The sequence below is a fragment of the Podarcis vaucheri genome, assembly GCF_965113315.1.
Source record: "Podarcis vaucheri genome assembly, chromosome: 13".
Taxonomy (NCBI): Eukaryota; Metazoa; Chordata; class Lepidosauria; order Squamata; family Lacertidae; genus Podarcis; species Podarcis vaucheri.
The window spans coordinates 5,622,928-5,646,899 of NC_138751.1; the positions used below are offsets into that span (position 1 = coordinate 5,622,928).

Sequence of the window (23,972 nt, forward strand, 5' to 3'; positions counted from 1 at the left end):
CGCAGGATAGTGCGCACCCCGGAAATGATCTCTTTCAGCTTCTGCCTTCTGGAAGAAGGTACAGGGTTATAAAGACTAGGACTAGCCGCCTGAGAAACAGTTTCTATACAAATGCGATTTTGGTTTTAAACGCAATGTGAGGTAGTCTCTGTGGGAGTATATTGTATTTAATTATGGGGTATCAGAGTTTTTAGGGGGTTAACCAGGCTGGGATATCTGGGATAGCAGGCTTGTTGGCTTTTGAATGTCTGATGTAGATTTTTTCAATTTCTTTGTTCTGTGTGGGACAATGACAATAAAGATGGGGCAATGACAATAAAGATTATCGTATCGTAAGATGCAAATCCTTCACTTACAAGTTAGTGGTTAATTATTATATTGACTTTCTCTAAAGGAGAGGAAACGATGACAAGCTTCTCTTAAATTGCATGGGGCTGTTTGGCTTTAAATCTGGAATGTGTCCTGGACTCTATACAACTGGGCCCTGAAATCACGACGGCAATCTTGCCCCAATCCGAAAGGATGCACCTCATTTTCATTTGGGTTCAGTATGCAGAGAACTGTGTTCGTACACTTATTTTATTTATTGAGTCACATATCATAGAATCGTAGATCAGAGTTGGAAGGGACCCTGCGGATCATCTAGACCAACCCCCTGCAGATGCAGGAATATGCAGCTCTCCCTTATGGGGAATCGAACCTGCGACCTTGGCGTTATCAGCACCATGCTCTAACCAACTGAGCTATTTGAAGAGCCTGTGAAAGTTAACATTGAGGCCAACTGATTGTACGTTAAGAACATAAGAAGAGCCTTGTGGGATCAGGCTGATGCCACCGTTTGGTCCAGCATCCTGTTATCGCAGGGGCCACCCAGAGGCCTCTGGAAAACCCGCAAGCAGGATTCGACATAGCTGTCAACTATCCCTTATTTGGCGGGAAAGTCCCTTATCCCAGCGCTGTGTCCCGCTGCCGTCCCTTATTGATGATGTCCCTTAAATTTCCCGGGTTTCAAAGGAAGCAGCTCCTCTCCCTCCCTCCCTCCCTTCCGGCCAGGGAGGAGGGAGGCTCCAGCTGTGTTGCTTGGCTGCGTTGCTCACCCAATAAGGAGTCTGAGAACGACTGGGGGGTGGAGCTTGCATGCCTTGTGCCAATCAAATCGGCCGCCTTGACTGGGAACTTGCCTTTGCTCAGCGCTTCCCAGCGAAGAGGTGACGGTGGTTTCCCTTGCTGCATCCCCTTTGCCGGGTTGCTGCGCTGTGGGAACCACCGCTTGAGGCTTTGTTTGGCTGCTGGCTGGACTTTCTGCCTTTGGCTCGGAGGGGCTCAGAAGTTGAACATACCTGTGCTTGGAAAATCCCTTATTTTGGCTGCTGATCCCTTATTTTCGAGGCTGCTGGTCCCTTATTTTCAAATCTGTAATTTGACAGCTATGGGATTCGAGCACAATAAAGTCACTTCTGACCTAGAAAGGAGGTGGTGTTGCGGGCTTCATGCCCCCACCATGCGCGTGGGGGCTGGCTCTCAGCCTCCGCGTGATTGAGGGAATCCTCGGCCGTGTCATCTCTTGGCCAGCCAATCGGCTGGCCTAGGGGGTGTGGCCTGCGCTATTTAATGCAGGCGCGGTCGGGGATCTCCCTCTTATGCCGCTCAGCTGCTCCAGTTCTACCGGGGGGAGGCGGGAACTCACCACGCAATACTCTCCCCTCCTGTGGTTTCCAGCAACTGGTATTCAGAAGAGTTACTGTGGAAGCAGAGCATAGCCATTGTGGCCAGGTGCCAGGCGCCTGAAAATCTGAGAGGAAAGTGAGTGTGCTGCTCTGGTGCATAGCTGTCAACTTACGGATTTGAAAATAAGGGACCAGCAGCCTCAAAAATAAGGGATCAGCAGCTCAAATAAGGGATTTTGCTATTGTAAAGAGTTACATACATTGGTAGGATTGACAGATGCTGTCAATCCGGCATGAAGCGGTTGCGGCGCCCTTCTGCGTTCCTCCCCATCCCCTCCTCTTCTTCCTCCCTCAAGCCGCCTCCTCAGCTGCCACCACAGCTGCCGCCTCCGGGCTCGCGGGCGGCGTGGGCGAGAGTCTCTCTCCCTCCCCCCCTCTCTCGGGTGGGGAAGGGCCAATGGAACCCCTTGCACCAGAACGACGGCGCCAGCGCTCTCTCTCTCGTGCGGCAGAGGACCCCGAGCTGCTGCTTCCCTCCTGAGCCGGGCGAGCATGAAACCTGGGAAATTTAAGGGACATCATCATAAAGGGACAGCAGCGGGACACTGCACTGGGATAAGGGAGTTTCCCGCCAAATAAGGGACGGTTGACAGCTATGCTCTGGTGGACTGTCTTACAACAGGGATTGGCAACCTAAGGCCCATGGACCCCTGCCGCACTGGAAGGAGCGCTGGAAATCGTGTTTGCACATGCGCATGCGCACTCCGGCCCACTACAGCATCTGTGGGACCGTGAACAGGCCCAAGCCACAAAAACTTTGCTGACCCCTGGTCTACAATGACTTGCTCTTGATGGGCTTTCTTCCTACAGTCGTTTAAGCATTCACAGCCAGGACGACTATCCCCAACTCATGGCAGAATCAGCTCGGCTCAGTTTGGCATTTAACAGCTTTCTTGGAGGACTTCTGGGGTAAAGCTCATCTGCTGTCTGAAAGTTCTCCCCTAAGTTATGATGCTGGAACAGACATGAATGTGCCTTTTTGTATTGTCTCCACTAAGAATTGTAGTTCCCGGCATCAGGCACAGGAGAACGCCCCTTGCACATTTTAATTGCCCCCCCTCCCCAAACTGTCGGGACACGGGTGGCGCTGTGGGTTAAACCACAGAGCCTAGGACTTGCTGATCAGAAGGTCGGCGGTTCGAATCCCCACGACGGGGTGAGCTCCCGTTGCTCGGTCCCTGCTCCTGCCAACCTAGCAGATCGAAAGCACGTCAAAAGTGCAAGTAGATAAATAGGTACCGCTCCAACGGGAAGGTAAACGGCGTTTCCGTGTGCTGCTCTGGTTTGCCAGAAGCGGCTTAGTCATGCTGGCCACATGACCCGGAAGCTGTATGCCAGCTCCCTTGGCCAATAAAGCAAGATGAGCGCCGCAACCCCAGAGTCGGTCACGACTGGACCTAATGGTCAGTCTGCGAGAAGTGAGATTGCAGGGAACCAGGCAGAGGGCCTTCTTGGTGGTGGCGCCCACCCTGTGGAACGCCCTCTCTTCAGATGCCAAAGAGATCACTATTTGGTCAGTTACCTTGAAATAGGTAAAGAGGGTTTTCTAGACATGAACAGGGAGCAGTAGGCACATTGGTAGCAAGCAATCGATTGAATAGAGAGGGCACTCTATGATCACTTGCAAGCAATCCTATAAATGTGAAGATTGTAAGTTCCATTAGATTTATGGGGTGTGGGTGCAGCCTTAGTTCACAGAATCAGCAAGAGGGTCTCAACGAAAATTACCGTTAAAAAAAGTCTGAAGGTGCCTTTCAGTTTATGTAACTTCACATTAGCCAGAGAGGAGTTCGGTGGGAGGAAAAATCTTAAACACTGACGAACATCTACATGCCTAGTGCACTACATACAGAAGACAGGGGATCTTGCAGTGTCCCGTTTTACATTCTGAGCCGGAGAAGAACTTTTGAGAGGGATCAACTCGTAATATAGCTTAGCATTGCTACAAGACGGACCGACTTTGTAACGCAGGTCAGGCTGACATTGCTAAACACACCCGAGACCTAAATCGAGATGCTGTTCTCGATCTGAGGCGGGTTCAAGTAGTTGTAGGGAAGGGGTAACGACTTGTTCCTCTCGTTGATTTCCTCAGAAATCTTAGCCAGGTCGTTCTGGAAGTCCACAATGAGCCGCTTTGGCTCGTCCTCAGTGAAATGTTCATCGGGATAGTGGCCCAAAGGTCTCTGGAAAAGATTCGGGAGAAATCAGTGGTGAAGACCGTGCCTCAAACTCCCAATCAGGTTGCAGTGAGTGAACTTTTCACATTCGCAATCCTAAAACACAAATGTAAAACTCCTTGGACACCCCCACATTTGGAAATATTCAAAACGAAGTCAAGTTTTTGTCCTCGTCTGGTTTTTTAATGGGAATGCTAGGCCAAATGTAGACTGCTGTAATGCAGGGATGTTGAACTGGTGGTTCATGGGATGTTGCTTAACTACAACTCCCATCATCCATGATCACTGCCTATGCTGGTTAGGAGATGATGGGAGTTGGAGTTTTACAACATCTGGAGGGGCACAGGTTTCCCTCCTGTACTTAAATGCAGTCCGTCCCCCCCCCCCCCGATGTGAGCTAATAAGAAATATATAGATTTGTGTCTTTGGGTTAATGATTTGAGTGTTTTATGACTTCGTAAGATCTGAAAGTTATCAATCCTATTATTCAAATTTGTAAGGGACCTTTATTTAAAGCAATCACCAGACATACTGTTGAAACCCTTATTCTCCCCACAATAATTTGTTTTAATTAACAATTAAATTAAATGTATAATGATTGTGGGGGAAATAAGAGTTTCGATAGTATTGCCTGATATTACTCTTCATGGTGTTTTGAAACAAGCATTTTAATGTTTGTGGTTCTGATCCATTTTTTTTCTTGTGTACCTTTTGTTTGTGGCATTTACAGTGGTACCTCGGGTTAAGTACTTAATTCGTTTCGGACTTAACCTGAAACTGTTCTGAAGCACCACTTTAGCTAATGGGGCCTCCCTCTGCTGCCGTGCCGCCGGAGCACGATTTCTGTTCTCATCCTGAAGCAAAGTTCTTAACCTGAAGCACTATTTCTGGGTTAGCAGAGTCTGTAACCTGAAGCGTATGTAACCTGAAGTGTATGTAACCCGAGGTACCACTGTATTCAATTCCAATGAAGAAATTGTTTTATAGACTAATAATTTTGCAAAAATTCCATTTTCAGACTAAAATTCAAGAGCTTAGCAGCAACATGGAGCGCTAAGGGCAGATCCACAACATATACCTTGGAAGTCGAACAGCTTAGTTCTCGAACATTTTGGCTCCCGGACGTCGCAAACCCGGAAGTGAGTGTTCTGGTTTGTGAACTATTTTTGGAAGCCGAACGTCCGATGGAGTTTCCGTGGCTTCCGATTGGCTGCAGGAGCTTTCTGCAGCCAATCAGAAGCTGTGCTTTGGTTTCCGAATATTTTGTAAGTTGAACGTACTTCCGGAACGGATTCCATTCAACTTCCAAGGTACGACTGTATTCAGAACACATTTGACTAACATTTAAAGCACATGACTTCCCTCAAATAATCTTGGGAAATGGAGCTTTCCCCTCACAGAGCTACAATTCCCAGCACCCTTAACAAACTACAGTTTTCTGTATCATCTGGGGGAAGTCATGTCCTTTAAAGGTGCATTGAATGTGCTTTCAATATATGGTGCGTATCTCGCCCTAAGTTTCTTTTTTTATTATTTAGTTTTTATTATTCACGAAAAAAGAAACAAAAACAAAAGACAATAACAAATACATAATTTTACAATTACAAATTTCCTACTTCAAAACCTGTATTCATCAAAATAATAAAAACAAAACTATACACCCGTTTGGCTTCCCTCCACCTCAACTTTACATCCTTAAAACAATAATGTCTGTTTTACATTGTGTCTTCATACTAATCATTATCTATCCATTGTTAATTTTGTTTTAGATTGATTCGTCTTTACATACTTAATCTAGGCATACCAACACATTACCTTTGGACCAGTGTTTTTTTCATATAATCCTCAAAACATTGCCATTCCTTCCTCAAACTCTGGTTAGACCGATTTCTTACGGCTGCCGTTAATTTGACCAATCCTATAAAATCACTTAATTTGTTTATCCAATCCTCCTTGGTGGGGGACAGCCCACAAGATAAGAAAAGGTTATTTTTATACGCCACGACCGCAGCTAGAATATTGCTGGCAAGGAACTGGAAGGGAGATCTGGCCCGAAGTTTCTTGACACAGAAAATCTGGTACCTAACCGAGTCCTTCCTTCCCTCCAAATCCTTACCGTGTCTCCTGCCTCGTTGCTTAGCAACCACAGGGAGCAGAGGGCGATGCAGGTGGTGTTGACCTTAGGGAGGGTCTCCAGGACGGTCTCCAAGGTCTCTGTGCCCTTCTTGGTGGGTGGGGGTCTCCTCATGGAGGGCGGGCTGTTGGGGATCCATGCGCCATAGTCATACTGTGGGCAAGCAAAGGACCAAGTTAAATCAGGGCTACCAGACGTCCCTGTTTCCTGTGGACAGGCCCCGGATTTGCGAATAAGTCCCCGGACAAATGTCCCCGGATTTCATCTACAGTGGTCTAGGTAAAGGTAAAGGGACCCCTGACCATTAGGTCCAGTCGTGGCCGACTCTGGGGTTGTGGCGCTCATCTCACTTTATTGGCTGAGGGAGCCGGCGTTCAGCTTCCGGGTCATGTGGCCAGCATGACTAAGCCGCTTCTGGCGAACCAGAGCAGCGCACGGAAACGCTGTTTACCTTCCTGCCTGAGCGGTACCTATTTATCTACTTGCACTGGTGTGCTTTCAAATGCAGATGCCGCTTCCGGGCTGCCTCCACCTTCCCTGACCCCAGCAACTAAGCTGTGAAGGGAGGCTTCATGCTGCCTATCGGAGTAGCCTCTCAACTCCTACTTGCGTGCAAGCAGAAGAGAAGCGGGGATCTCTCAGCTGTGAAGGGAGGCTTCACGCTGCCTATCAGAGCTTGCGTGCAAGCAGGAGGGGGAAGGGATCTCTCAGTTAGGCAACGGGAAGCCTCCCTTCCCAGCTGAGGGGTCCCCGCCCTCTCCTGCTTGCACGCAAGTAGGAGTTGGGATGGGGCTGCTCCAAAAGGCAGTGTGAAGCCTCCCTTCCCAGCTGATGTTATAGGAATTCTAAGATCTTATATATATAAAATAGGGACGCGGGTGGCGCTGTGGGTTAAACCACAGAGCCTAGGGCTTGCCGATCAGAAGGTCGGCGGTTCAAATCCCCGCGACAGGGTGAGCTCCTGTTGTTCGGTCCCTACTCCTGCCAACCTAGCAGTTCGAAAGCACGTCAAATGCAAGTAGATAAATAGGTACCACTCTGGCGGGAAGGTAAACGGCGTTTCTGTGCACTGCTGTGGTTCGCCAGAAGCGGCTGAGTCATGCTAGCCACATGACCCAGAAGCTGTACACCGGCTCCCTCGGCCAATAAAGCGAGATGAGCGCCGCAACCCCGGAGTCGGCTACGACTGGACCCAATGGTCAGGGGGCCCTTTACCTTTACCTTTATATATATAAAATAAATGTTCATAAATGTACAAGGCTAACACATACATAAGTATATAAACCATGTGTCTGAAATGGTATCCTGAAGCTATTTTGACTCTCCCAAATTGACCTCAAATATTTCCTTGCAAGGAGGAAGGAAATGGGAAAAGCTTTCCAATTGTTTTTGGACTGTAGGGGCTTGCAGGTCCCTTTTCAAATGCAGCCTGGCAAGTATCTGTTAAGCTGAGCACACTATCAATATGCGTAGGCGTTATGTACTAAGCTTGGCTCCTAGAACAATAGGCAAGTAGGATCCTAGAATGCAACAGCTGATTGGCTTGCAGGAGAAGACCAATCAGGCTCCAGGAGGGAAGCAGAATCAGCCAATCAGACGGGACTCATTGCATAAATAATGTATATAAAAGCCTGAGGTTTGGGGGGCAATTCAATCACTGTTTACCAGCTGCAAGAAAGAGCATGAAATCACTACAGGACTCCAGGTATATTTCAGTAAGAGATTCAGGAAGTATTTATCACCTCAAAGGAATGGCCAGGCTACCCAGAAAAGGCAATCAGATAAGGAGTGATCAGGTATCCTGGCAGACAGGAGAGAAGCAACACACTCCAATTTCTGCTGCAGACCACCTCATTCTGTGATGTATGTATGATGTTTTTGGGGGGTGGTTTTGTGCTACAGGGTGGGCAGTTTCAAAAGTCTATATAAGGGCTTGCACACCAGTGTTCTGGGTTCCTCTCCTCCCTCCCTGCGTGGGGTCCGTGGGGACCCTGTTGCAACAATTCCTTGAATAAAGATCAGGCTTACTAGCTGCTTTGCTTCTCAATATTCTCTGGTTGGCCTCTGTTATTTTCTCCTACCGAAAGAGAACCTACATAAGGACTCTTGGGTACCCCATAAGGGAAAAGGAGCAGTTTCTTCTTATAACAAATTATAATACATATTTCAAGAGACAAAAGGAATCTTCTGCATTTTCCCAGAGGCCAAATCTATGCTTTGCTGCTCAAGAGGGGAGTCAGTTGCATGGATGAGGACAGGAAGGTACCATATTTTTCGCTCTATAAGACACACTTTTTCCCTCCTAAAAAGTAAGGGGAAATGTGTGTGTGTCTTATGTAGTGAATGTAGGCTGTGCAGCTATCGCTGAAGCCAGGAGAGCAAGAGGGAGAGCTGCGCAGCGCCTCTTGTTGTGATGCCTTGGCTTGATCCTCCCTCCTCCTTCCTCTTCAATATTTGATTCAGAATATTTTTTCTCTTGTTTTCCTCCTCTAAAAACTAGGTGCGTCTTATGGTCAAGTGCGTCTTATGGGGTGAAAAATGCGGCCCGTGTGGCCTCTCACCTGGCCAGAGTTGACAGCAGCGTGTTGCGCTGAGCAGGTGAAGATCACCATTGTCAAGAACTTGGTCAGCTCATCCATGGTCTCCAGAGACGAGGGGGCACCGGAGGTCTTCCTGTTCCTGAAGGCTTCCTTGAAGATCTCTCGGACCCAGGCGTGGAGTTCCGGGTCGCTCTGGACGCGGTCGTCACTCTTGTAGTAGAACCGGACGAGGCTGGCCACGAACCTGGGACATGAAGAAAGAAGAAGAAAAGAAGAGTTTGGATTTGATATCCCGCTTTATCACTACCCAAAGGAGTCTCAAAGCGGCTAACATTCTCCTTTCCCTTCCTCCCCCACAACAAACACTCTGTGAGGTGAGTGGGGCTAAGAGACTTCAGAGAAGTGTGACTGGCCCAAGGTCACCCAGCAGCTGCATATGAAGGAGCGGAGACGCGAACCCGGTTCCCCAGATTACGAGTGCACCGCTCTTAACCACTACACCACACCAAAGTGCATACTGGGAGGCCTTGCCAGGCATTGATCCAAGATGGCAGCTGCCCCACCCCCCAACCAGGTTCCCTCTAGATCAGCAGTTCTCAACCTGTCGGTCCCCAGATGTTGTTGGACTACAACTCCCATCATCCCTGAGCCCTGGCCTTGCTAGCTAGGGGTGATGGGAGTTGTAGTTCAACAGCACCTGGGGACCCACAGGTTGAGAAAGGCTGCTCTAGGTGTTTTCGGCTCCCATCAGGAAGGCCTGGCGGCGTCACCTCTCTATGGCGGCCCATATCTTCAGCCCATCGTCCCGGTAGTGGTAGTTTGCGATGGAGGCGACCCCGCGGGCCTCAATGTCGTCGGGGAGGCAGAGGGAGGCGTAAGCCATGCTGTAGGTTCCTTTCCCCACAATGGGCACGATTCCTTTGTAGCCTGCTGAGGTAGCCTGGGGGTGGGGGAAACAGTCAGACGTGAGTAGACAGGACAGAGAAAAAAGGCGTTATTACCTTCAAGCTCCCTGCATTGCGAGAAACCCAGGTCATTACAGTCATACCTCATGTTACATCCGCTTCATGTTACGTTCTTTCAGGTTATGTCCCGCGGCGACCCGGAAGTACCGGAAAGAGTTACTTCTGGTTTTCGCTGCTCGAGCATGCGCAGAAGCACAAAATGACGTCACGCGCATGCACAGAAGCGGCGAATTGCAACCCGCGCGTACGCAGCTGCGCCGCTGCGGATTGCGCTCTTTTCATGTTGCGAACGGGCCTCCGGAACGGATCCCGTTCGCAACCAGAGGTACCACTGTATATTTCGTTCCATTTCCAAATTGTGTGCTGCTTTTCTAAATGACTATATTGAAGGAGAAGGGTTGTCGGGTTCAGCCTTAGTAGGCAGGTGAAATAAGTTCCACAGCGAAATAAATTTGCAAGCAAGCCTTTCTCATTCTAAAGATAAAACGTGGAATATTTTATCTATATCGGTATTCCGAATTACGGGCACCGACGGATTTAGATGGGAGGCTGGGGTGAGGGGACGTGGGGGCCAGACATTAAAAGGGTGGAAATTAGCACACTGATTTTGGGTTCTTTGTTTCACTTTTTCACTCCTTTTGGATCTAAGGATCATAGATGTAAGAGGATGGTGATGAGAGGGTGAGGCAAATTTTTATGTTATATGATTTTGTTGCTACAAAGTTCTCAGCCATGGGCGATGCTGGATTCTGGTGTAACACATTTAGGTGCATGAGATTTAAGATGCCATGTTCAAAAATGTCCAAGTTGGAGAACAACTTGAGATACATTTCCAAATTGGACCCTTTGGGCGCAGATTTCACAGAAAAGCTGCCAAACTGCAGACAGCATTTTCTGCATGGACATCTATCCCATCGCTTGCTTATTTGTGCAATTCGGGGGGGTGGGGCGGCGGGGGCAGCTAATCTGGCTGTGGTGCAAAAAGCTAAAGCAGAAGGATGCACATTTTCATTTGGGTCTCAAAATCCATCTCTGAGAGCAGGCAGGGGGAGCCACCAAAGGGTTGGAGGAAGGAGGGCGGTGGTAGCGGTATGCCCCGGGTATCATCACTGGGGGCGGGTTACATTCGGCATGCCACCCACCCACGACTCCCAAGCCTACCCCAAGACGTCGGGAAAAGGGGCGGAGCTGCGCCGCCTTGCCCGCAGCCTTCCTCCCTTCCCCCTTCGTTTTGAGAGCTTGGGGGAGGCTTAGGAGTCACAGGCGGGTGACGCGCCATTGCCCCCTGCTCCTTGGGGGGGGGGAGCCTCCCCCAAGCTGCCAAAAGGAAGAGGGAAGGGAGTGTTAGTTTCTGTTTGCCACTGTGCAGTGCTTTGGAGTCACAAGACTCTGTTTACATTCCAGAGACATTTCCAGGCTGTTGGAAGTCTCACGGAAGACAAGAGACAGATGTGACGATACTGGTTTCCTGTTCCTTTGTTGTTCAGTCGCTCTCTGCTCTCACAGAGAGAGGATGATTTCTTTTCTGTCTGCGTAGCTTAGAAAACAAAGCATAGCGATGTAGCCATAAATCTCATCACTTCCGCGTGCTGTTTTGATTCTCTGCGTAATGGGAACGCGCCTGACGGCCTCATCAAAGGCTCAGGTCGTTAATCACATCGGAGGCGATTCCGGAAGATGAGCTTTATCAGCTCGGCAAAAAGAACGGAGATTCCGACAGGGAGGAAGACTGTTGGCAAAGCGGTGTGGCTCCCTCTTTCCTCGCCCAGGAAGCAGCCCGCCATGGGCGTCTCGCCCCCTGGGATGCTCGCCATGGCGCCCCCCTGGGATGCTCGCCCCACCCCCATAGCCCCGCCCCAGATGCACAGCAGCTAAGCTCCACCTCTGATGCACCAGACAGACAAGCAAACTCAACTCAAAAAGGGGAAAGGGGCCTTCTCTCTTACCAGGTCCATCATCCCGCCTTCCATGATGAGCCTGACCCTGGCCAAAGCGTTGATCTGGAGGGTGTATCGGAAATGTGGGATCAGGAGCTGCAAGGCGGGAAAGAAAACCTATTTGTTAAGTTGTGGGTGAACATATCAGACAACACAGCGATTCTTCAAACAGCTCTTGTTTATTCACAGGCCAGAACAGAACTGAACTGGAGGGTTCAGAACTGAACTGGAGAGCTCCACTAGAACGCAACAGTAACCATTTTCTGTAACTATCCAATCACTGAACGTCACTTTCAACCCCTTATTTGCATATGTGGACCTGAGTGAAAACTATCTACAGTATCCCCCTGCTGGCCCAGGGTGAGAAGTTCAGTACATAAGACTGTCGGAATCCTTGGCCTGGAGAGAGACTTGAAAGTCACACAGCCGAAACCTCCAGCAAAGGGACTGGAACCCACTCCCTTTCAGTCCCCAAACCAGGCAGCGCGATTGCAAAGCTCTCGACAGGTCACAACACAAAAAGCTACTGGGCTGTGCTTGACTCACGAGTAAAACAGGCCCAGCCTTGCGGCAAGCAATATCCTTTCGCGGGGCACAGGGTCTTGTCCTTTGCCCTCAGGCAGCGGCACGCCCCTCCACCCTCATCCTGCCAGTGCTTTCCAAGATGGAGTCGCTCCCGTTTCGACCCTTCAGGTTTCCCGGGGGCTGCCGCAACGGCAGGGGGGCGGTCCAGCGAAAACTTTTCCCTGCCTTTCCTCGCTTGGCTGTGCGAACCCTAATGTGACCCTCGGGCCGGACGCTGTTCCTTCCCCACCCTCGCCACCGACATACCTTGAAGACCGGGTGGCACAACGGCAGATGCCTCAGAGTGCAGATAGCAAAGACCTCGGCCACCAGGTGCGTCTGGAGCAGGTGGGAGATGTTCTGGTGGACGTGGAAGTCGGCGTTGCGGACCCACATCTTAGCCAGGGTCCAGTCCCACACCGAGTCGCTGGGGAGGAAGATGGGGTTGTTGGGGCCTGGAGTTTGTCTCAGCTGAGGGAAAGAAGGAGAGGAGCTGGTGATGGGGTGGTCGGGGTGGCTGAGGAGAGAGGGTGGGGCAACAGGTTGGAAACGCCCCCCCAGCAGGTTTGGGGTTCAAGCCAAAGCGGCTACAGTGGTGCCTCACAAGACGAAATTAATTCGTTCCGGAAGTTTTTTCTTCTTGCGAGTTTTTCGTCTTGCGATGCACGGTTTCCCATAGGAATGCATTGAAAATCAATTAATGCGTTCCTATGGAAACCGCCTTCAGACCAGGTCCGGGGACAGTCTGCTCCCGACCTCTTCTGAAGGCTGGGGGGGGGACAAGGGCTTTTCTTCCCACCCCCAGCATTTTAAAAAACCCCGGGACAGCGGAGGACTTCTCCGCTGTCCGGGGCAATCTTAAAATGCTGGCGGGCGGCATTTTAAAATCGCCCGGGACAGCGGAGGACTTCTCCGCTGTCCGGGGCGATGTAAAAGCCCCTGGGAAGGCAGGCAGGGGGGACAAAGACTTTTGCCCCCCGCCCGCCTTCAGAAGAGGTCCTGGACAGCTTCTCCCCGCTGCCCCTTGCTTCAAAAGAGGTCTGGGGACAGCGGGGAAGACGCGCTGCGCTTCCCGCTGTCCCCGGACCTGGGGCTGCGGGGAGAAGATCGCTTCTCCCCGCCGCCCCTTGCTTCAAAAGAGGTCCGGGGACAGTGGGGAAGAAGCGCTGCGCTTCCCACTGTCCCCGACCTCTTTTGAAGCAAGGGGCGGTGGAGAGAAGCGATCTCCCCGCAGCCCCTTGCTTCAAAAGAGGTCCGGGGGCAGCGGGAAGCGCTTCCCGCTGTCCCTGGACCTGGGGCTGCGGGGAGAAGATCGCTTCTCCCCACCGCCCCTTGCTTCAAAAGAGGTCCGGGGACAGCGGGGAAGACCCGCTGTCCCCGGAGCTTGCGGGGCAAGCTTCGTTTTGCGAAGCAAGCCCATAGGGAAATTCGTCTTGCGAGGCAACTCGAAAACGAAAAAACCTTTCGTTTTGCGAGTTTTTCGTCTTGCGAGGCATTCGTCTTGCGGGGTACCACTGTACTTTCTTTGCCTGAGCGTGTTGTGTGTGTGTGTTGTGGGGAGCCAAACCTCTCCACTGCCAGTAACCTCAAATACGGAGGAGGCCACATCCCTTTCAAGCGCTACGATACCCCTTTAAACAGCCATGGCTTCCCCCAAAGGATTCTGGGAGCTGTAGTTTGCTAAAGGTGCTGAGAGTGGTTGGGAGACGACCCCCCCCCATAAATCCCAAGAGGGATTGGTTGTCAAGCCACTCTGAGAATTGTATCACCGCAAGGGGAATAGGGGTCTCTTCACAACTCCCAGCACCCTTAACAAACTACAGTGGTACCTTGCGTTACAGGTGCTCCAGGTTACAGACTCCGCTAACCCAGAAATAGTACCTCGGGTTAAGGACTTTGCTTCAGGATGAGAAGAGAAATTGTGTGGTGGTGGCAGCGGGAGCAGGAGGCCCCATTAGCTAAAGTGGTACCTCAGGTTAAGAACGACCTCCAGAACGAATTAAGTTCTTAACCTGTGTACAGCTCTCACAATCCTTTGAGGGAAGCCATGGCTGTTTCGTATATTGTTTTGGTTGAATGCTGTGGATGAGGCCTGAGAGAGAAAGAACGGTATGCGTGAGCAAAAGGAGGAGGAAAGGAGACGTTTTGGGGAGAAGCATTCCTCCTTGTCTTTGAAAGCCTTCCTCTCACCATCTTACTTATTCCACGCAGTTCTACCGGCTGATGGGGCCAATTTGGCCGCAGGACGCCAGTTGCCAACCTCTACCATAAAGCAAGGGATGCGGGTGGCACTGTGGGTTAAACCACAGAGCCTAGGACTTGCCGATCAGAAGGTCGGCGGTTCGAATCCCCGCGACAGGGTGAGCTCCCGTTGCATGGTCCCTGCTCCTGCCAACCTAGGAGTTCGAAAGCACGTCAAGTGCAAGTAGATAAATAGGTACCACTTCAGCACTCCGACAGGAAGGTAAACGGTGCTTCCGTGCGCTGCTCTGGTTTGCCAGAAGCGGCTTAGTCATGCTGGCCACATGACCCGGATAAACTGTCTGCAGACAAACGTCGGCTCCCTCGGCCAATAAAGCGAGATGAGCTCCGCAACCCCAGAGTCGGTCACGACTGGACCTAATGGTCAGGGGTCCCTTTACCCTTTACCTTCAGAAAGCAGGTATGGGAATGCATGTCTGAATGGTTCCACACTTGTGGGAAACAAGTACAGTCGTACCTTGGAAATCGAACGAATCCATTCCGGAAGTCCATTCAACTTCCAAAACGTTCGGAAACCAAAGCATGGCTTCTGATTGGCTGCAGGAAGCTCCTGCAGCCAATCGGAAGCCCCGGCCAATAAAGCGAGATGAGCGCCACAACCCCAGAGTCGTCCGCGACTGGACCTAATGGCCAGGGGTCCATTTACCTTTACCATAAAGCAACAGAGGAGGAATTGGAAGGCCTGTGGCCAGGCTGCGGCAAGAGAAGTGGGAAGACCCTTGCGGTGGCCAGAGAGTCAGGGCGTGGGCTTCAATCGGCTCAATTCTGACGCCCTGCCGTGCTTACCTGGCTGGCTGCTTACCTGGATAGCTATGGGGAGAAGCTCCCCAGAAGGCGTCTGGTACAGGAGGCAGAGAGGGTCCGCCATGTACTGCCGCTGGCCTTGAATCATGTTCGTCGGGATGCCCTGCAGGATCTTGTAATCCACGATGTAGACATTCCCTTTCTTTTAGGGTCAGGGAGGAAGAAAAAACGAGAGCTAGTTTGTGTCGTCGCTGCGTGATCGAAATAAGCTAGCCCAAAGCGGTGTGATAAGAACGCGAGAAGAATCTAGTTTGGCCCATTTGGTCCTGGCATCCTGCTGCCACAGTGGCCTCTTCTGGGAAACCTGAAAGCATTACCTGAGTCCAAAAGTGCTTCCCACTCGTGTGGTTTCCAGAAACTGGTGCTCAGAAGTACCAGCACCTCCAGCCACAGAGGGAGCACATGGCCACGAGGGTCAGTAGCCACTGATGCAGGTAGCTCGCATTGTGGGGGGTCAGGTGGGATTGCTATGAGGAATTATGAAAAATGGAGCATGCCATTGTGTCAGCGATAAAAGCGTTGCTTTGACTGGGCTTGAGCCATTTGACATGAGTTCTGATTCAATCCCACAAACCTCTGCATCTCTGTCCATGTTCTCTACTGTCCATTTTCTACGCCTGACAGGCACGTATAAGCATTCTAAAACACAGACCGGTTGCTTCACCAGGCATCCTGGGTCATAAAGATAGAAGGTAGCTTTGATGTAGCGTTTGTTAGTTTTGTTAATATAATAATAATAATAATAATTTATTATTTATACCCCGCCCATCTGGCTGGGTTTCCCCAGCCACTCTGGGCAGCTTCCAACAAAACACTAAAATACAATAACATTAAACATTAAAAGCTTCCCTAAACAGGGCTGCCTTCAGATGTCTTCTAAAAGTTTGGTAGTTATTCTTCTCTTTGACATCTGGTGGGAGGGCGTTCCACAGGGCGGGTGCCACCACCAAGAAGGCCCTCTGGCTGGCTCCCTGTAACTTGGCTTCTCGTAGTGAGGGAACCGCCAGAAGGCCCTCGGAGCTGGACCTCAGTGTCCGGGCAGAACGATGGAGGTGGAGACGCTCCTTTGGGTATACTGGACTGAGGCCGTTTAATCTTAGGGCCAGGAAGAGAGTTCAGGAAGAGAGTTCACAAGGAGATGGTAAATACTCCCTTTCCTTCCTTTCCTGTTACTGCCTGTTTATGACCTCTGGGCTTTGCTAAATGCATTCCTCCTTGACTCCTGTTTTATTTAGCCTAAAATGTGTATGCAAGCTCAAAGTAGTCTTTGTAGTTGAAAGGATTTCTCTGATCTAACTTTGTACCCACGTGGTAGGTTTTTTTGAAATGCTCAGAGGACATCTGATTGGTTCTTACAAGCTCTGTGTTAAAAGCTCTTTTGTTAATAAAAGGGTTCTGGGCCAGGGTGTGACAGATTATTATTGGAGCTTTCTCCCAGAGTCTTGCTGGCCAAGCCTCGTGTGTATTTTATCAATCAGGGTCCAATCCTTCCTTGCCTTCGGAACGCAACACACATCCCCTTGGATGGGAGAAGTTTTCTCTGGCTGCTAAGATACAGCCAGCTTTAGCAGGTGGGACATCCCAGCCGCCTCTTGAGACAAGTTTGGAGCCTATTTTGCTGTGGAGAAACAAGGAATGAAAGAATTGAGTCACCTGGATTTCTTCCTGCAGGGTGGTGGACGCCCCGAGAGTCGCGGCAACCATCTCCTGGGTCACGGGGAAATTGCCTGGGATCTGGGTGCATTTCTTGATCACCACGGGGTTGACGCCGTTGAGATACTGGGAGCCGAAGAAAGCGTCTTCTTGCCAGTGATCAGCAACGTACTCTGGGGACGGAGAGAAACTTCTTAAAAGACGTGTCTCTCCAAGTCTGGGGAAGTGCCGTTTAGAAAGCCACTTCCGCCCTGCAAAGGAGGCGGTGTTGCGGGCTTCATGCCCTCACCACGCGCCTGGCAGCTGGTGCTCAGCCTCTGCGCGATTGAGGGAATCCCCGGCCGCGTCATCCCCTGGACAGCCAATCGGCTGGTTCTGGGGGCGTGGCCTGCCCTATTTAACGCAGGAGCAGCCGGGGATCTCCTTCTTTTGCTGCCTCCAGCTGCTCCTGTTTCCCACCCTCCCGTCCTTTAAGGTTTTCGTCCTTGAGCTTGCTATGGACCTCAGTTGGTCGCCGTTGAGGTTGGCCTGGTAGGAATTTTTTCCACTTGGCAAAATAGCTGTCAACTTACAGATTTAAAAATAAGGGACCAGCAGCCTCAAAAATAAGGGATCAGCAGCCAAAATAAGGGATTTTCAGAGCACAGCTATGTTCAACTTCTGAGCCCCTCCGAGCCAAAGGCAGAAAGCCCAGCCAGCAGCCAAACAAAGCCTCAAGCGGTGGTTCCCCCAGCGCAGCAACCCGGCAAAGGGGATGCAGCAAGGAAAACCACCGTCCCCTCTCTGCTGGGAAGCGCTGAGCAAAGGCGAGTCCCCAGACAACGCGGCCGATTTGATCGGTACAAGGCTTGCAAGCTCCACCCCCCAGTCGTTCTTAGACTCCTTATTGGCTGAGCAACGTAGCCAAGCAACACAGCTGGAGCCTCCCTCCTCCCTGGCAGGGAGGGAGGGAGAGGAGCTGCTTCCTTTGAAACCCGGGAAATTTAAGGGACATCATCAATAAGGGACAGCAGTGGGACACGGTGCTGGGATAAGGGACTTTCCCGCCAAATAAGGGACGGTTGACAGCTATGCTTGGCAAATTGGCAGAAGCCACTTGGTTTTTTGCCTACCTCATAGCAAATTGTCACAACTTTCTTGGTATTGGCGGTTAGGCATTGGTATTGGTATTGTTATGTAGACGGATGAGGGAAGGAAGTTCCATCACCTGCCCCACATATTGAAGGGTAGTCCGGTAAAGGATTCTGGGGGGCGCGGCCCTGTCCGAAGCCTGGGGAGGTGAGGTCCTAAGGCACACCCCCTATTGGTGACCCCGGGGGAGTTCCTAGTTGATGTGCATCAGCAGGACTCCTCCTACTGGTGGTTAACCCTTCCCGGCCTTCAAGTGGATGGGCTGAAGCCGGATATAGTTGCTTAGGACCAATGCCTAAGCCAATACCTCTCATTACCTGTAACCAATAAAGTTGTGACCTTATTTAGCCCATTAACCTGAATAATTGTGTCATGTGTCTTTATTTCCACTGGGGAGGGGCGGGAACTCGCCACGCAACTGGAGGCAGGGGTGGGGTGTGGGGAGGGTATAACACAGGGCCAGCAGAAAATCGCACCGAGCAAGTCATCATCATCATCCTTTTATTCGACCGTCAGTCAGAAAAAAGTACATTTGTCAATACACAGTTAAAACATCCAAGAAGATTTTAGAACTTAGCCAACACTAAAATGGGCTAAACAGATAGCCCCATATCAATACAGCACCGAGCAAGTTGGAGTCAACTCTTTTTTCAAATGCAAAAACAGGAGCTGCACAGGAGTGCAGAGCTGAGCTCCGGAAGTTCCTGCCCCCATGAAGCTGTTGCCAAGACTTAAGGTCCTTGCATTCCCACAGCTGCCTAAGTTCCCTCTTGTAGGATTCCCCCCCCCCCAAGTAACTGGAGACTGTGCCTGCCTGCTTGTAGCCAACCTCTCCTACGCCCTTTTCATGCCTCTTGTGGTTCTGGGAATTATGAACAATGAAGCAAGCCGTTGTGTTGGCGATGAAAGCATTGCTTTGACTGGGCTTGGGTCATTTGACACGAGTTCTGATTCAACCCCACAAGCCTCTGCATCTCTGCCCCATTTCCTCTAGGCTTGACAAGTCACGTACACAGATGCTTCACCAGGCATCCTGGGCCATAAAGATAGGAGGTAGCTTTGATGTGGTTTTGTTAATCTTTGGGCCAGGAAACAGAGTTTCACAGGGAGGTGATAAAAATGCCTGTCTTCCTTTTCCTGTTTATGACCTCCGGGTTTGCTAAAAGCATTCCTCCTTGATTCCTGTTTATTTAGCCTAAACACATATGCATGCTCAAATTAGTTCTTTGTAGTTAAAAGGATTCCTCTTGATCTGACTTTGTCCCCACATGGTGATTTTTTGAAATGCTCAGAGGAAATCCAATTGGTTCTTACAAACGCTGTGTAAGAGTTCTTTTGTTAATAAAATGGCCTGGACGAGGGAGTGGCTATTGGCACTTCCCCCCAGAGTCATAGCTGTCAACTGCCCCTTATTTGGCGGGACAGTCCCTTATCCCAGCACTGTGTCCTGCTGCTGTCCCTTATTGATGATGTCCCTTAAATTTCCCGGGTTTCAAAGGAAGCAGCTCCTCTCCCTCCCTCCCTGCCGGCCAGGGAGGAGGGAGGCTCCAACTGTGTTGCTTGGCTGCGTTGCTCACCCAATAAGGAGTCTGAGAACGACTGGGGGGTGGAGCTTGCATGCCTTGTGCCAATCAAATCGGCCGCGTTGCCTGGGGACTTGACTTTGCTCAGCGCTTCCCAGCGGAGAGGTGACGATGGTTTTCCTTGCTGCATCCTCTTTGCTGGGTTGCTGCGCTGTGGGAACCACCGCTTGAGGCTTCGTTTGGCTGCTGGCAGGGCTTTCTGCCTTTGGCTCGGAGGGGCTCAGAAGCTGAACATACCTGTGCTGGGAAAATCCCTTATTTTGGCTGCTGATCCCTTATTTTCGAGGCTGCTGGTCCCTTATTTTCAAATCTGTAAGTTGACAGCTATGCCCAGAGTCTTGCTGGCCAAGCCCAGTGTCTATTTTAATAACCAGGGTCCAGTCCTTTCCTTTGCCTTCAGAACGCAACAGGGAGCTTGTTGCGGCAGGAGGGGGCGACACCTCTGACTCTTCACCAGCCAGACTCATATCTTGGCTTCCATCCTCTCCAGCCTCCACTTCTGCCTCTGATTCTGAACTGCTCTCTGCCACAGCCCCTTCCCGCTCACGGTGCCCTGTTGCCTCTTCAGCTTCCAACATCATCTCTTCCCAGTCTGCTCCCTCTTCTCCCTCTGACCACTCAGAACCATCTTCCCTTGGGCAGCTGGTGACCCCCAGCACTCCTCTGTGTCCAACCAGTTTGTGACAGAAGAGCCTAGCTGCTGGATCAGGCCCAGAGACTCACCTAGTCCGGCATCCTGTTCGCCCAGCGTCCAAGCAGATGGGAAGCCCGAAAGTTGAGCACAACAACACTCTGCCTGTTTGCGATTTGCAGCATACCGCCTGCAGCACTGGACGTACTGGGCAATATTTGGCAGGATCCTGTTTCCTCCTCAACTCTGCCCAGAAGCCTTCTGAGGAACAGGAACCCTTGGACTATGTTTGAACTTGTTTTAACCTTGCAGGGCTCATGTACTTGTATCAGTGACACGCTAGGTCTGAATCTGGGAGAGGAAGCTTCCTACTTCAATCTAGCTCCTTTCCTGGAAAGGCTATACCTGTTGAATTTTGGCCTGTAGAAAGCTGCAAGGCGGGGAAGGGCGGTGGCATCTCCTTTGCACACTGAAGGTCCCAATTTCAGTCCCTAACGGCATTTCCACTAAAGGTAAAGGGACCCCTGACCGTTAGGTCCAGTCGCGGACAACTCTGGGGTTGCGGCGCTCATGCCGCTTTATTGGCCAAGGGAGCCGGCGTACAGCTTCCGGGTCATGTGGCCAGCATGACTAAGCCGCGTCTGGCGAACCAGAGCAGCACACGGAAACGCCGTTTACCTTCCCACCGGAGTGGTACCTATTTATCTACTTGCACTTTTTGATGTGCTTTCGAACTGCTAGGTTGGCAGGAGCAGGGACCGAGCAACGGGAGCTCTCCCTGTTGCAGGGATTCGAACCGCCGACCTTCTGATCAGCAAGTCCTAGGCTCTGTGGTTTAACCCACAGAGCCACCCGTGTCCCTTAACGGCATTTCCATTAGGGGCCTGGTATTTCCTGTGCCTGAAAACCTGGAGTGTCGCTGCCAGTCAATGTTGACAATATTGAGTTAAAGGGACCCATGGTACACAACAGAGTCCCACGTCCCAAAGATCCTGACTGCTCCTCCTTCAAATGTGCCTCTTCTATCCTGGGCAAATGGCTTCGATCGTTTCTAAGAACGTAGTATTTGATAGTGCTTGTGCACGTGCAAAGAGGCACCTACCGGAAACGGGGGTCTTGTTGAACCAGAAAACCTTCCGGATGTCTTCCATTTTCTTCCAAGACTCCTGGCAGTCCATGAACCCCTTCAGCTTCACCTCCATCAGTCTAAAGGAATCACAGAATCGTAAGAGTCGGAAGGGACACCTGAGGGTCATCTAGTCCAACCCCGTGTGGTGTGGGGAGAAGGGGGCAGGGAGAGAAGAATGGGCGATAGCTGAGGACCATGGATCTGAGTGTTAACAGCTGCTGCTTGTTGCAGGAATTTATGTATAGGTTGGGGGGGTGTTGCCCCTCCAGCAGATATCATGCACATTCAGCCCACTACCAAAACCAGCACAATCGCTTTTGTGACTTTGGTGATTTGTCCCCACAAAACACCCCATCACAGTTTCTTCCTATCTATTCAAAGGGCCTTTGCTGCACAATACCAAATGTAACAATTCACTGATCAATGTATCTATGTACTGGCTCACTGGGAAAACTTCAGAAATTCATATAGACCTGTGAGCTCAGCTCCTCAGCAGCCCCTCTGCCTGAGTGATAATCCCTGGCATCCTGATACCTGAGTGCCAGACAGGTAGCCATTCCAGAAATAACAAACCCAGATGAAGACAAAAGGGTGTGATTAACTTGGCTGGTGATACGGAACGCAGGGGGGGGCTCCTTCCCCCCCTTCTTTCTTGGAACATCCGAGGCGATGACCTCGAGAGTGTCCACCGCACACTCACCCTCAGCCCCCTCACCGTTGCATAAGCACCACACTTCTCCCAGACCCCAGTAGAACTCTCCTTTCCCCTTCTTTCTACGAGCGGAATAAGCTCATGTATATATCCCTATCTCTTGCTATGCCTATTCGCGCTCCATTCTTATAACGAGTAGACCGTGTGTTACTGTATTCCCCGCTTATTCCTATGGCCACGCTTTAGCCAATCATAGCCATGCATTCGCCCTGCAGAAGCTAGCTCAGGGAGCTACTGCACGCCTCATTTCACTCCTGACAAGCCGCTGACGGCCCCCCACTGCGAGAACAATGGATCCGAAACCAAGGACCTCGTAAAACTGTCAAAATCCTGTTACAATGTATCCATTCTGTTTCCGCTTGTCAAAATCCTGTTACAATGTATCCATTCTGTTTCCGCTTGTCAAAATCCTGTTACAATGTATCCATTCTGTTTCCGCTTGTCAAAATCCTGTTACAATGTATCCATTCTGTATCTGCTTTTGCTCTATAGTACAGAATGGCTTAGAAATCACTAAAATCTTCAAAAATTGATATAAAATCAACCGTAGCTTCGATCTGCTCGCTCTCGGTGCCATTCAACTCAGTTCCCCTTGGACTCCATGATGCTATCCCTACTTCCATAATCCCCAAAGCGGCAGGTCACGTACGCAGGAACTTCTTAATCCACCCAGATCGTTTTGTCAAACCTTTCCTCTAGGCAATATTAAGTGGCAGACGATGCATATCTCTGACCCATTGTCTCAACACCACAGGTACTCAATAAATGTGTATCTATGTATATTTCCCGCTCCGCATATCCCCCCTCCCTCATCCGAAATGTTAATTAATGTAACTTCACCTTTTCATAATATATTCATGACGTGTAAATTATATTCATGATGTAACTTGTGAAACCCAACCTTCCCATAATGTATTCATGACGTTTCATGCACTGTATTCTGGGACACGGAGGGAACTTTTAAAAGTTCTTGTCACCCCTTCCTCAGGGTTCAATCCCATCTTGAACCTGTTGCGCAATAAACTTTGGATCTCCGCATTTGCTCCTGCATCCGGCTGAACTCAATTTTTCCGCTAGGACCCGCGGACTTAGTCCGATGAACTGGGTGGCAGGGCAGCTCCGCACCCGGGATTTTTCCGTAACACTGGGAAACAGGGAAATGTAAAGATCTCTTTTGTTCCACTTGATGGGTGTTTGGTGGAGGGCAAGGAGAGCCATGGGGCAGGGTCCAGGATGCTCAGATTACTGCCACCAGACCTCCCCTTTCATGATGTAACCGTGATGTAGTTGGGGGGGGGTGTAACATGGGGATTAGGTAAAGGTAAAGGGACCCCTGACCATTAGGTCCAGTCGTAGCCGACTCTGGGGTTGCAGTGCTCATCTGGCTTTACTGGCCGAGGGAGCCGGCATACAGCTTCCAGGTCATGTGGCCAGCATGACTAAGCCGCTTCTGGCGAACCAGAGCAGCGCACGGAAACGCCGTTTACCTTCCCGCCGGAGCGGTACCTATTGATCTACTTGCACTTTGACGTGCTTTTGAACTGCGAGGTGGACAGGAGCAGGGACCAAGCAACAGGAGCTCACCCCGTCGTGGGGATTTGAACCGCCGGCCTTCTGATCGGCAAGTCTTGTGGTTTAACCCACAGCGCCACCCGCGTCCCAACATGGGGATTAGCAGCTAATAAAAGTTTGGGTTCTCTTTGGTTTGGGGCTTCCATCTTGTTCCACCTTGTGGCAGGTGGGAGTCCTGTCGCGACAGTCTTCAATCAAGACCAAGCCTACCGGCTGCTGTTTTGCTCTGGTATTCCTGACTGCGGTCCTTGTTGTTTTGTCCAAGGGAGCCCTCGGATTTCTCCGTTAACATGCTTCATAGCAATTATTTGCTGCTTCATAGCAAACAATTAACAACAGGGGAATGGGGGCAGCTGGATATCAGCTTACTAGGAATGTGACTCGCCCTCAAACGGCAATCCTTTCCTTTCGGCATTGCAGATTACCACCCTGTCTTGCTGGCTGAACTGGA

The 23,972-nt window shown here is 50.7% G+C and overlaps 1 protein-coding gene across 2 annotated transcripts in view; it reads right to left on the reverse strand.

The window, feature by feature from the left end:
- Positions 1-561: 561 nt before the first annotated feature.
- The window catches only part of LOC309517938 (polyunsaturated fatty acid lipoxygenase ALOX15B-like), a 45,311-nt gene continuing 21,900 nt past the window's right edge, over positions 562-23,972 (reverse strand). For both annotated transcript variants that reach the window (XM_082197608.1, XM_082197609.1), the window contains 9 exons: positions 21,211-21,314; positions 16,764-16,936; positions 15,109-15,252; positions 12,312-12,515; positions 11,490-11,576; positions 9,349-9,518; positions 8,600-8,822; positions 6,021-6,191; positions 562-3,910 (listed from right to left, as the gene is read on the reverse strand). In XM_082197608.1, coding sequence (XP_082053734.1) covers positions 3,731-3,910; positions 6,021-6,191; positions 8,600-8,822; positions 9,349-9,518; positions 11,490-11,576; positions 12,312-12,515; positions 15,109-15,252; positions 16,764-16,936; positions 21,211-21,314 — 1,456 coding nt within the window. In that variant the 3' untranslated portion in view covers positions 562-3,730. The remainder of the gene's footprint in view (positions 3,911-6,020; positions 6,192-8,599; positions 8,823-9,348; positions 9,519-11,489; positions 11,577-12,311; positions 12,516-15,108; positions 15,253-16,763; positions 16,937-21,210; positions 21,315-23,972) is intronic.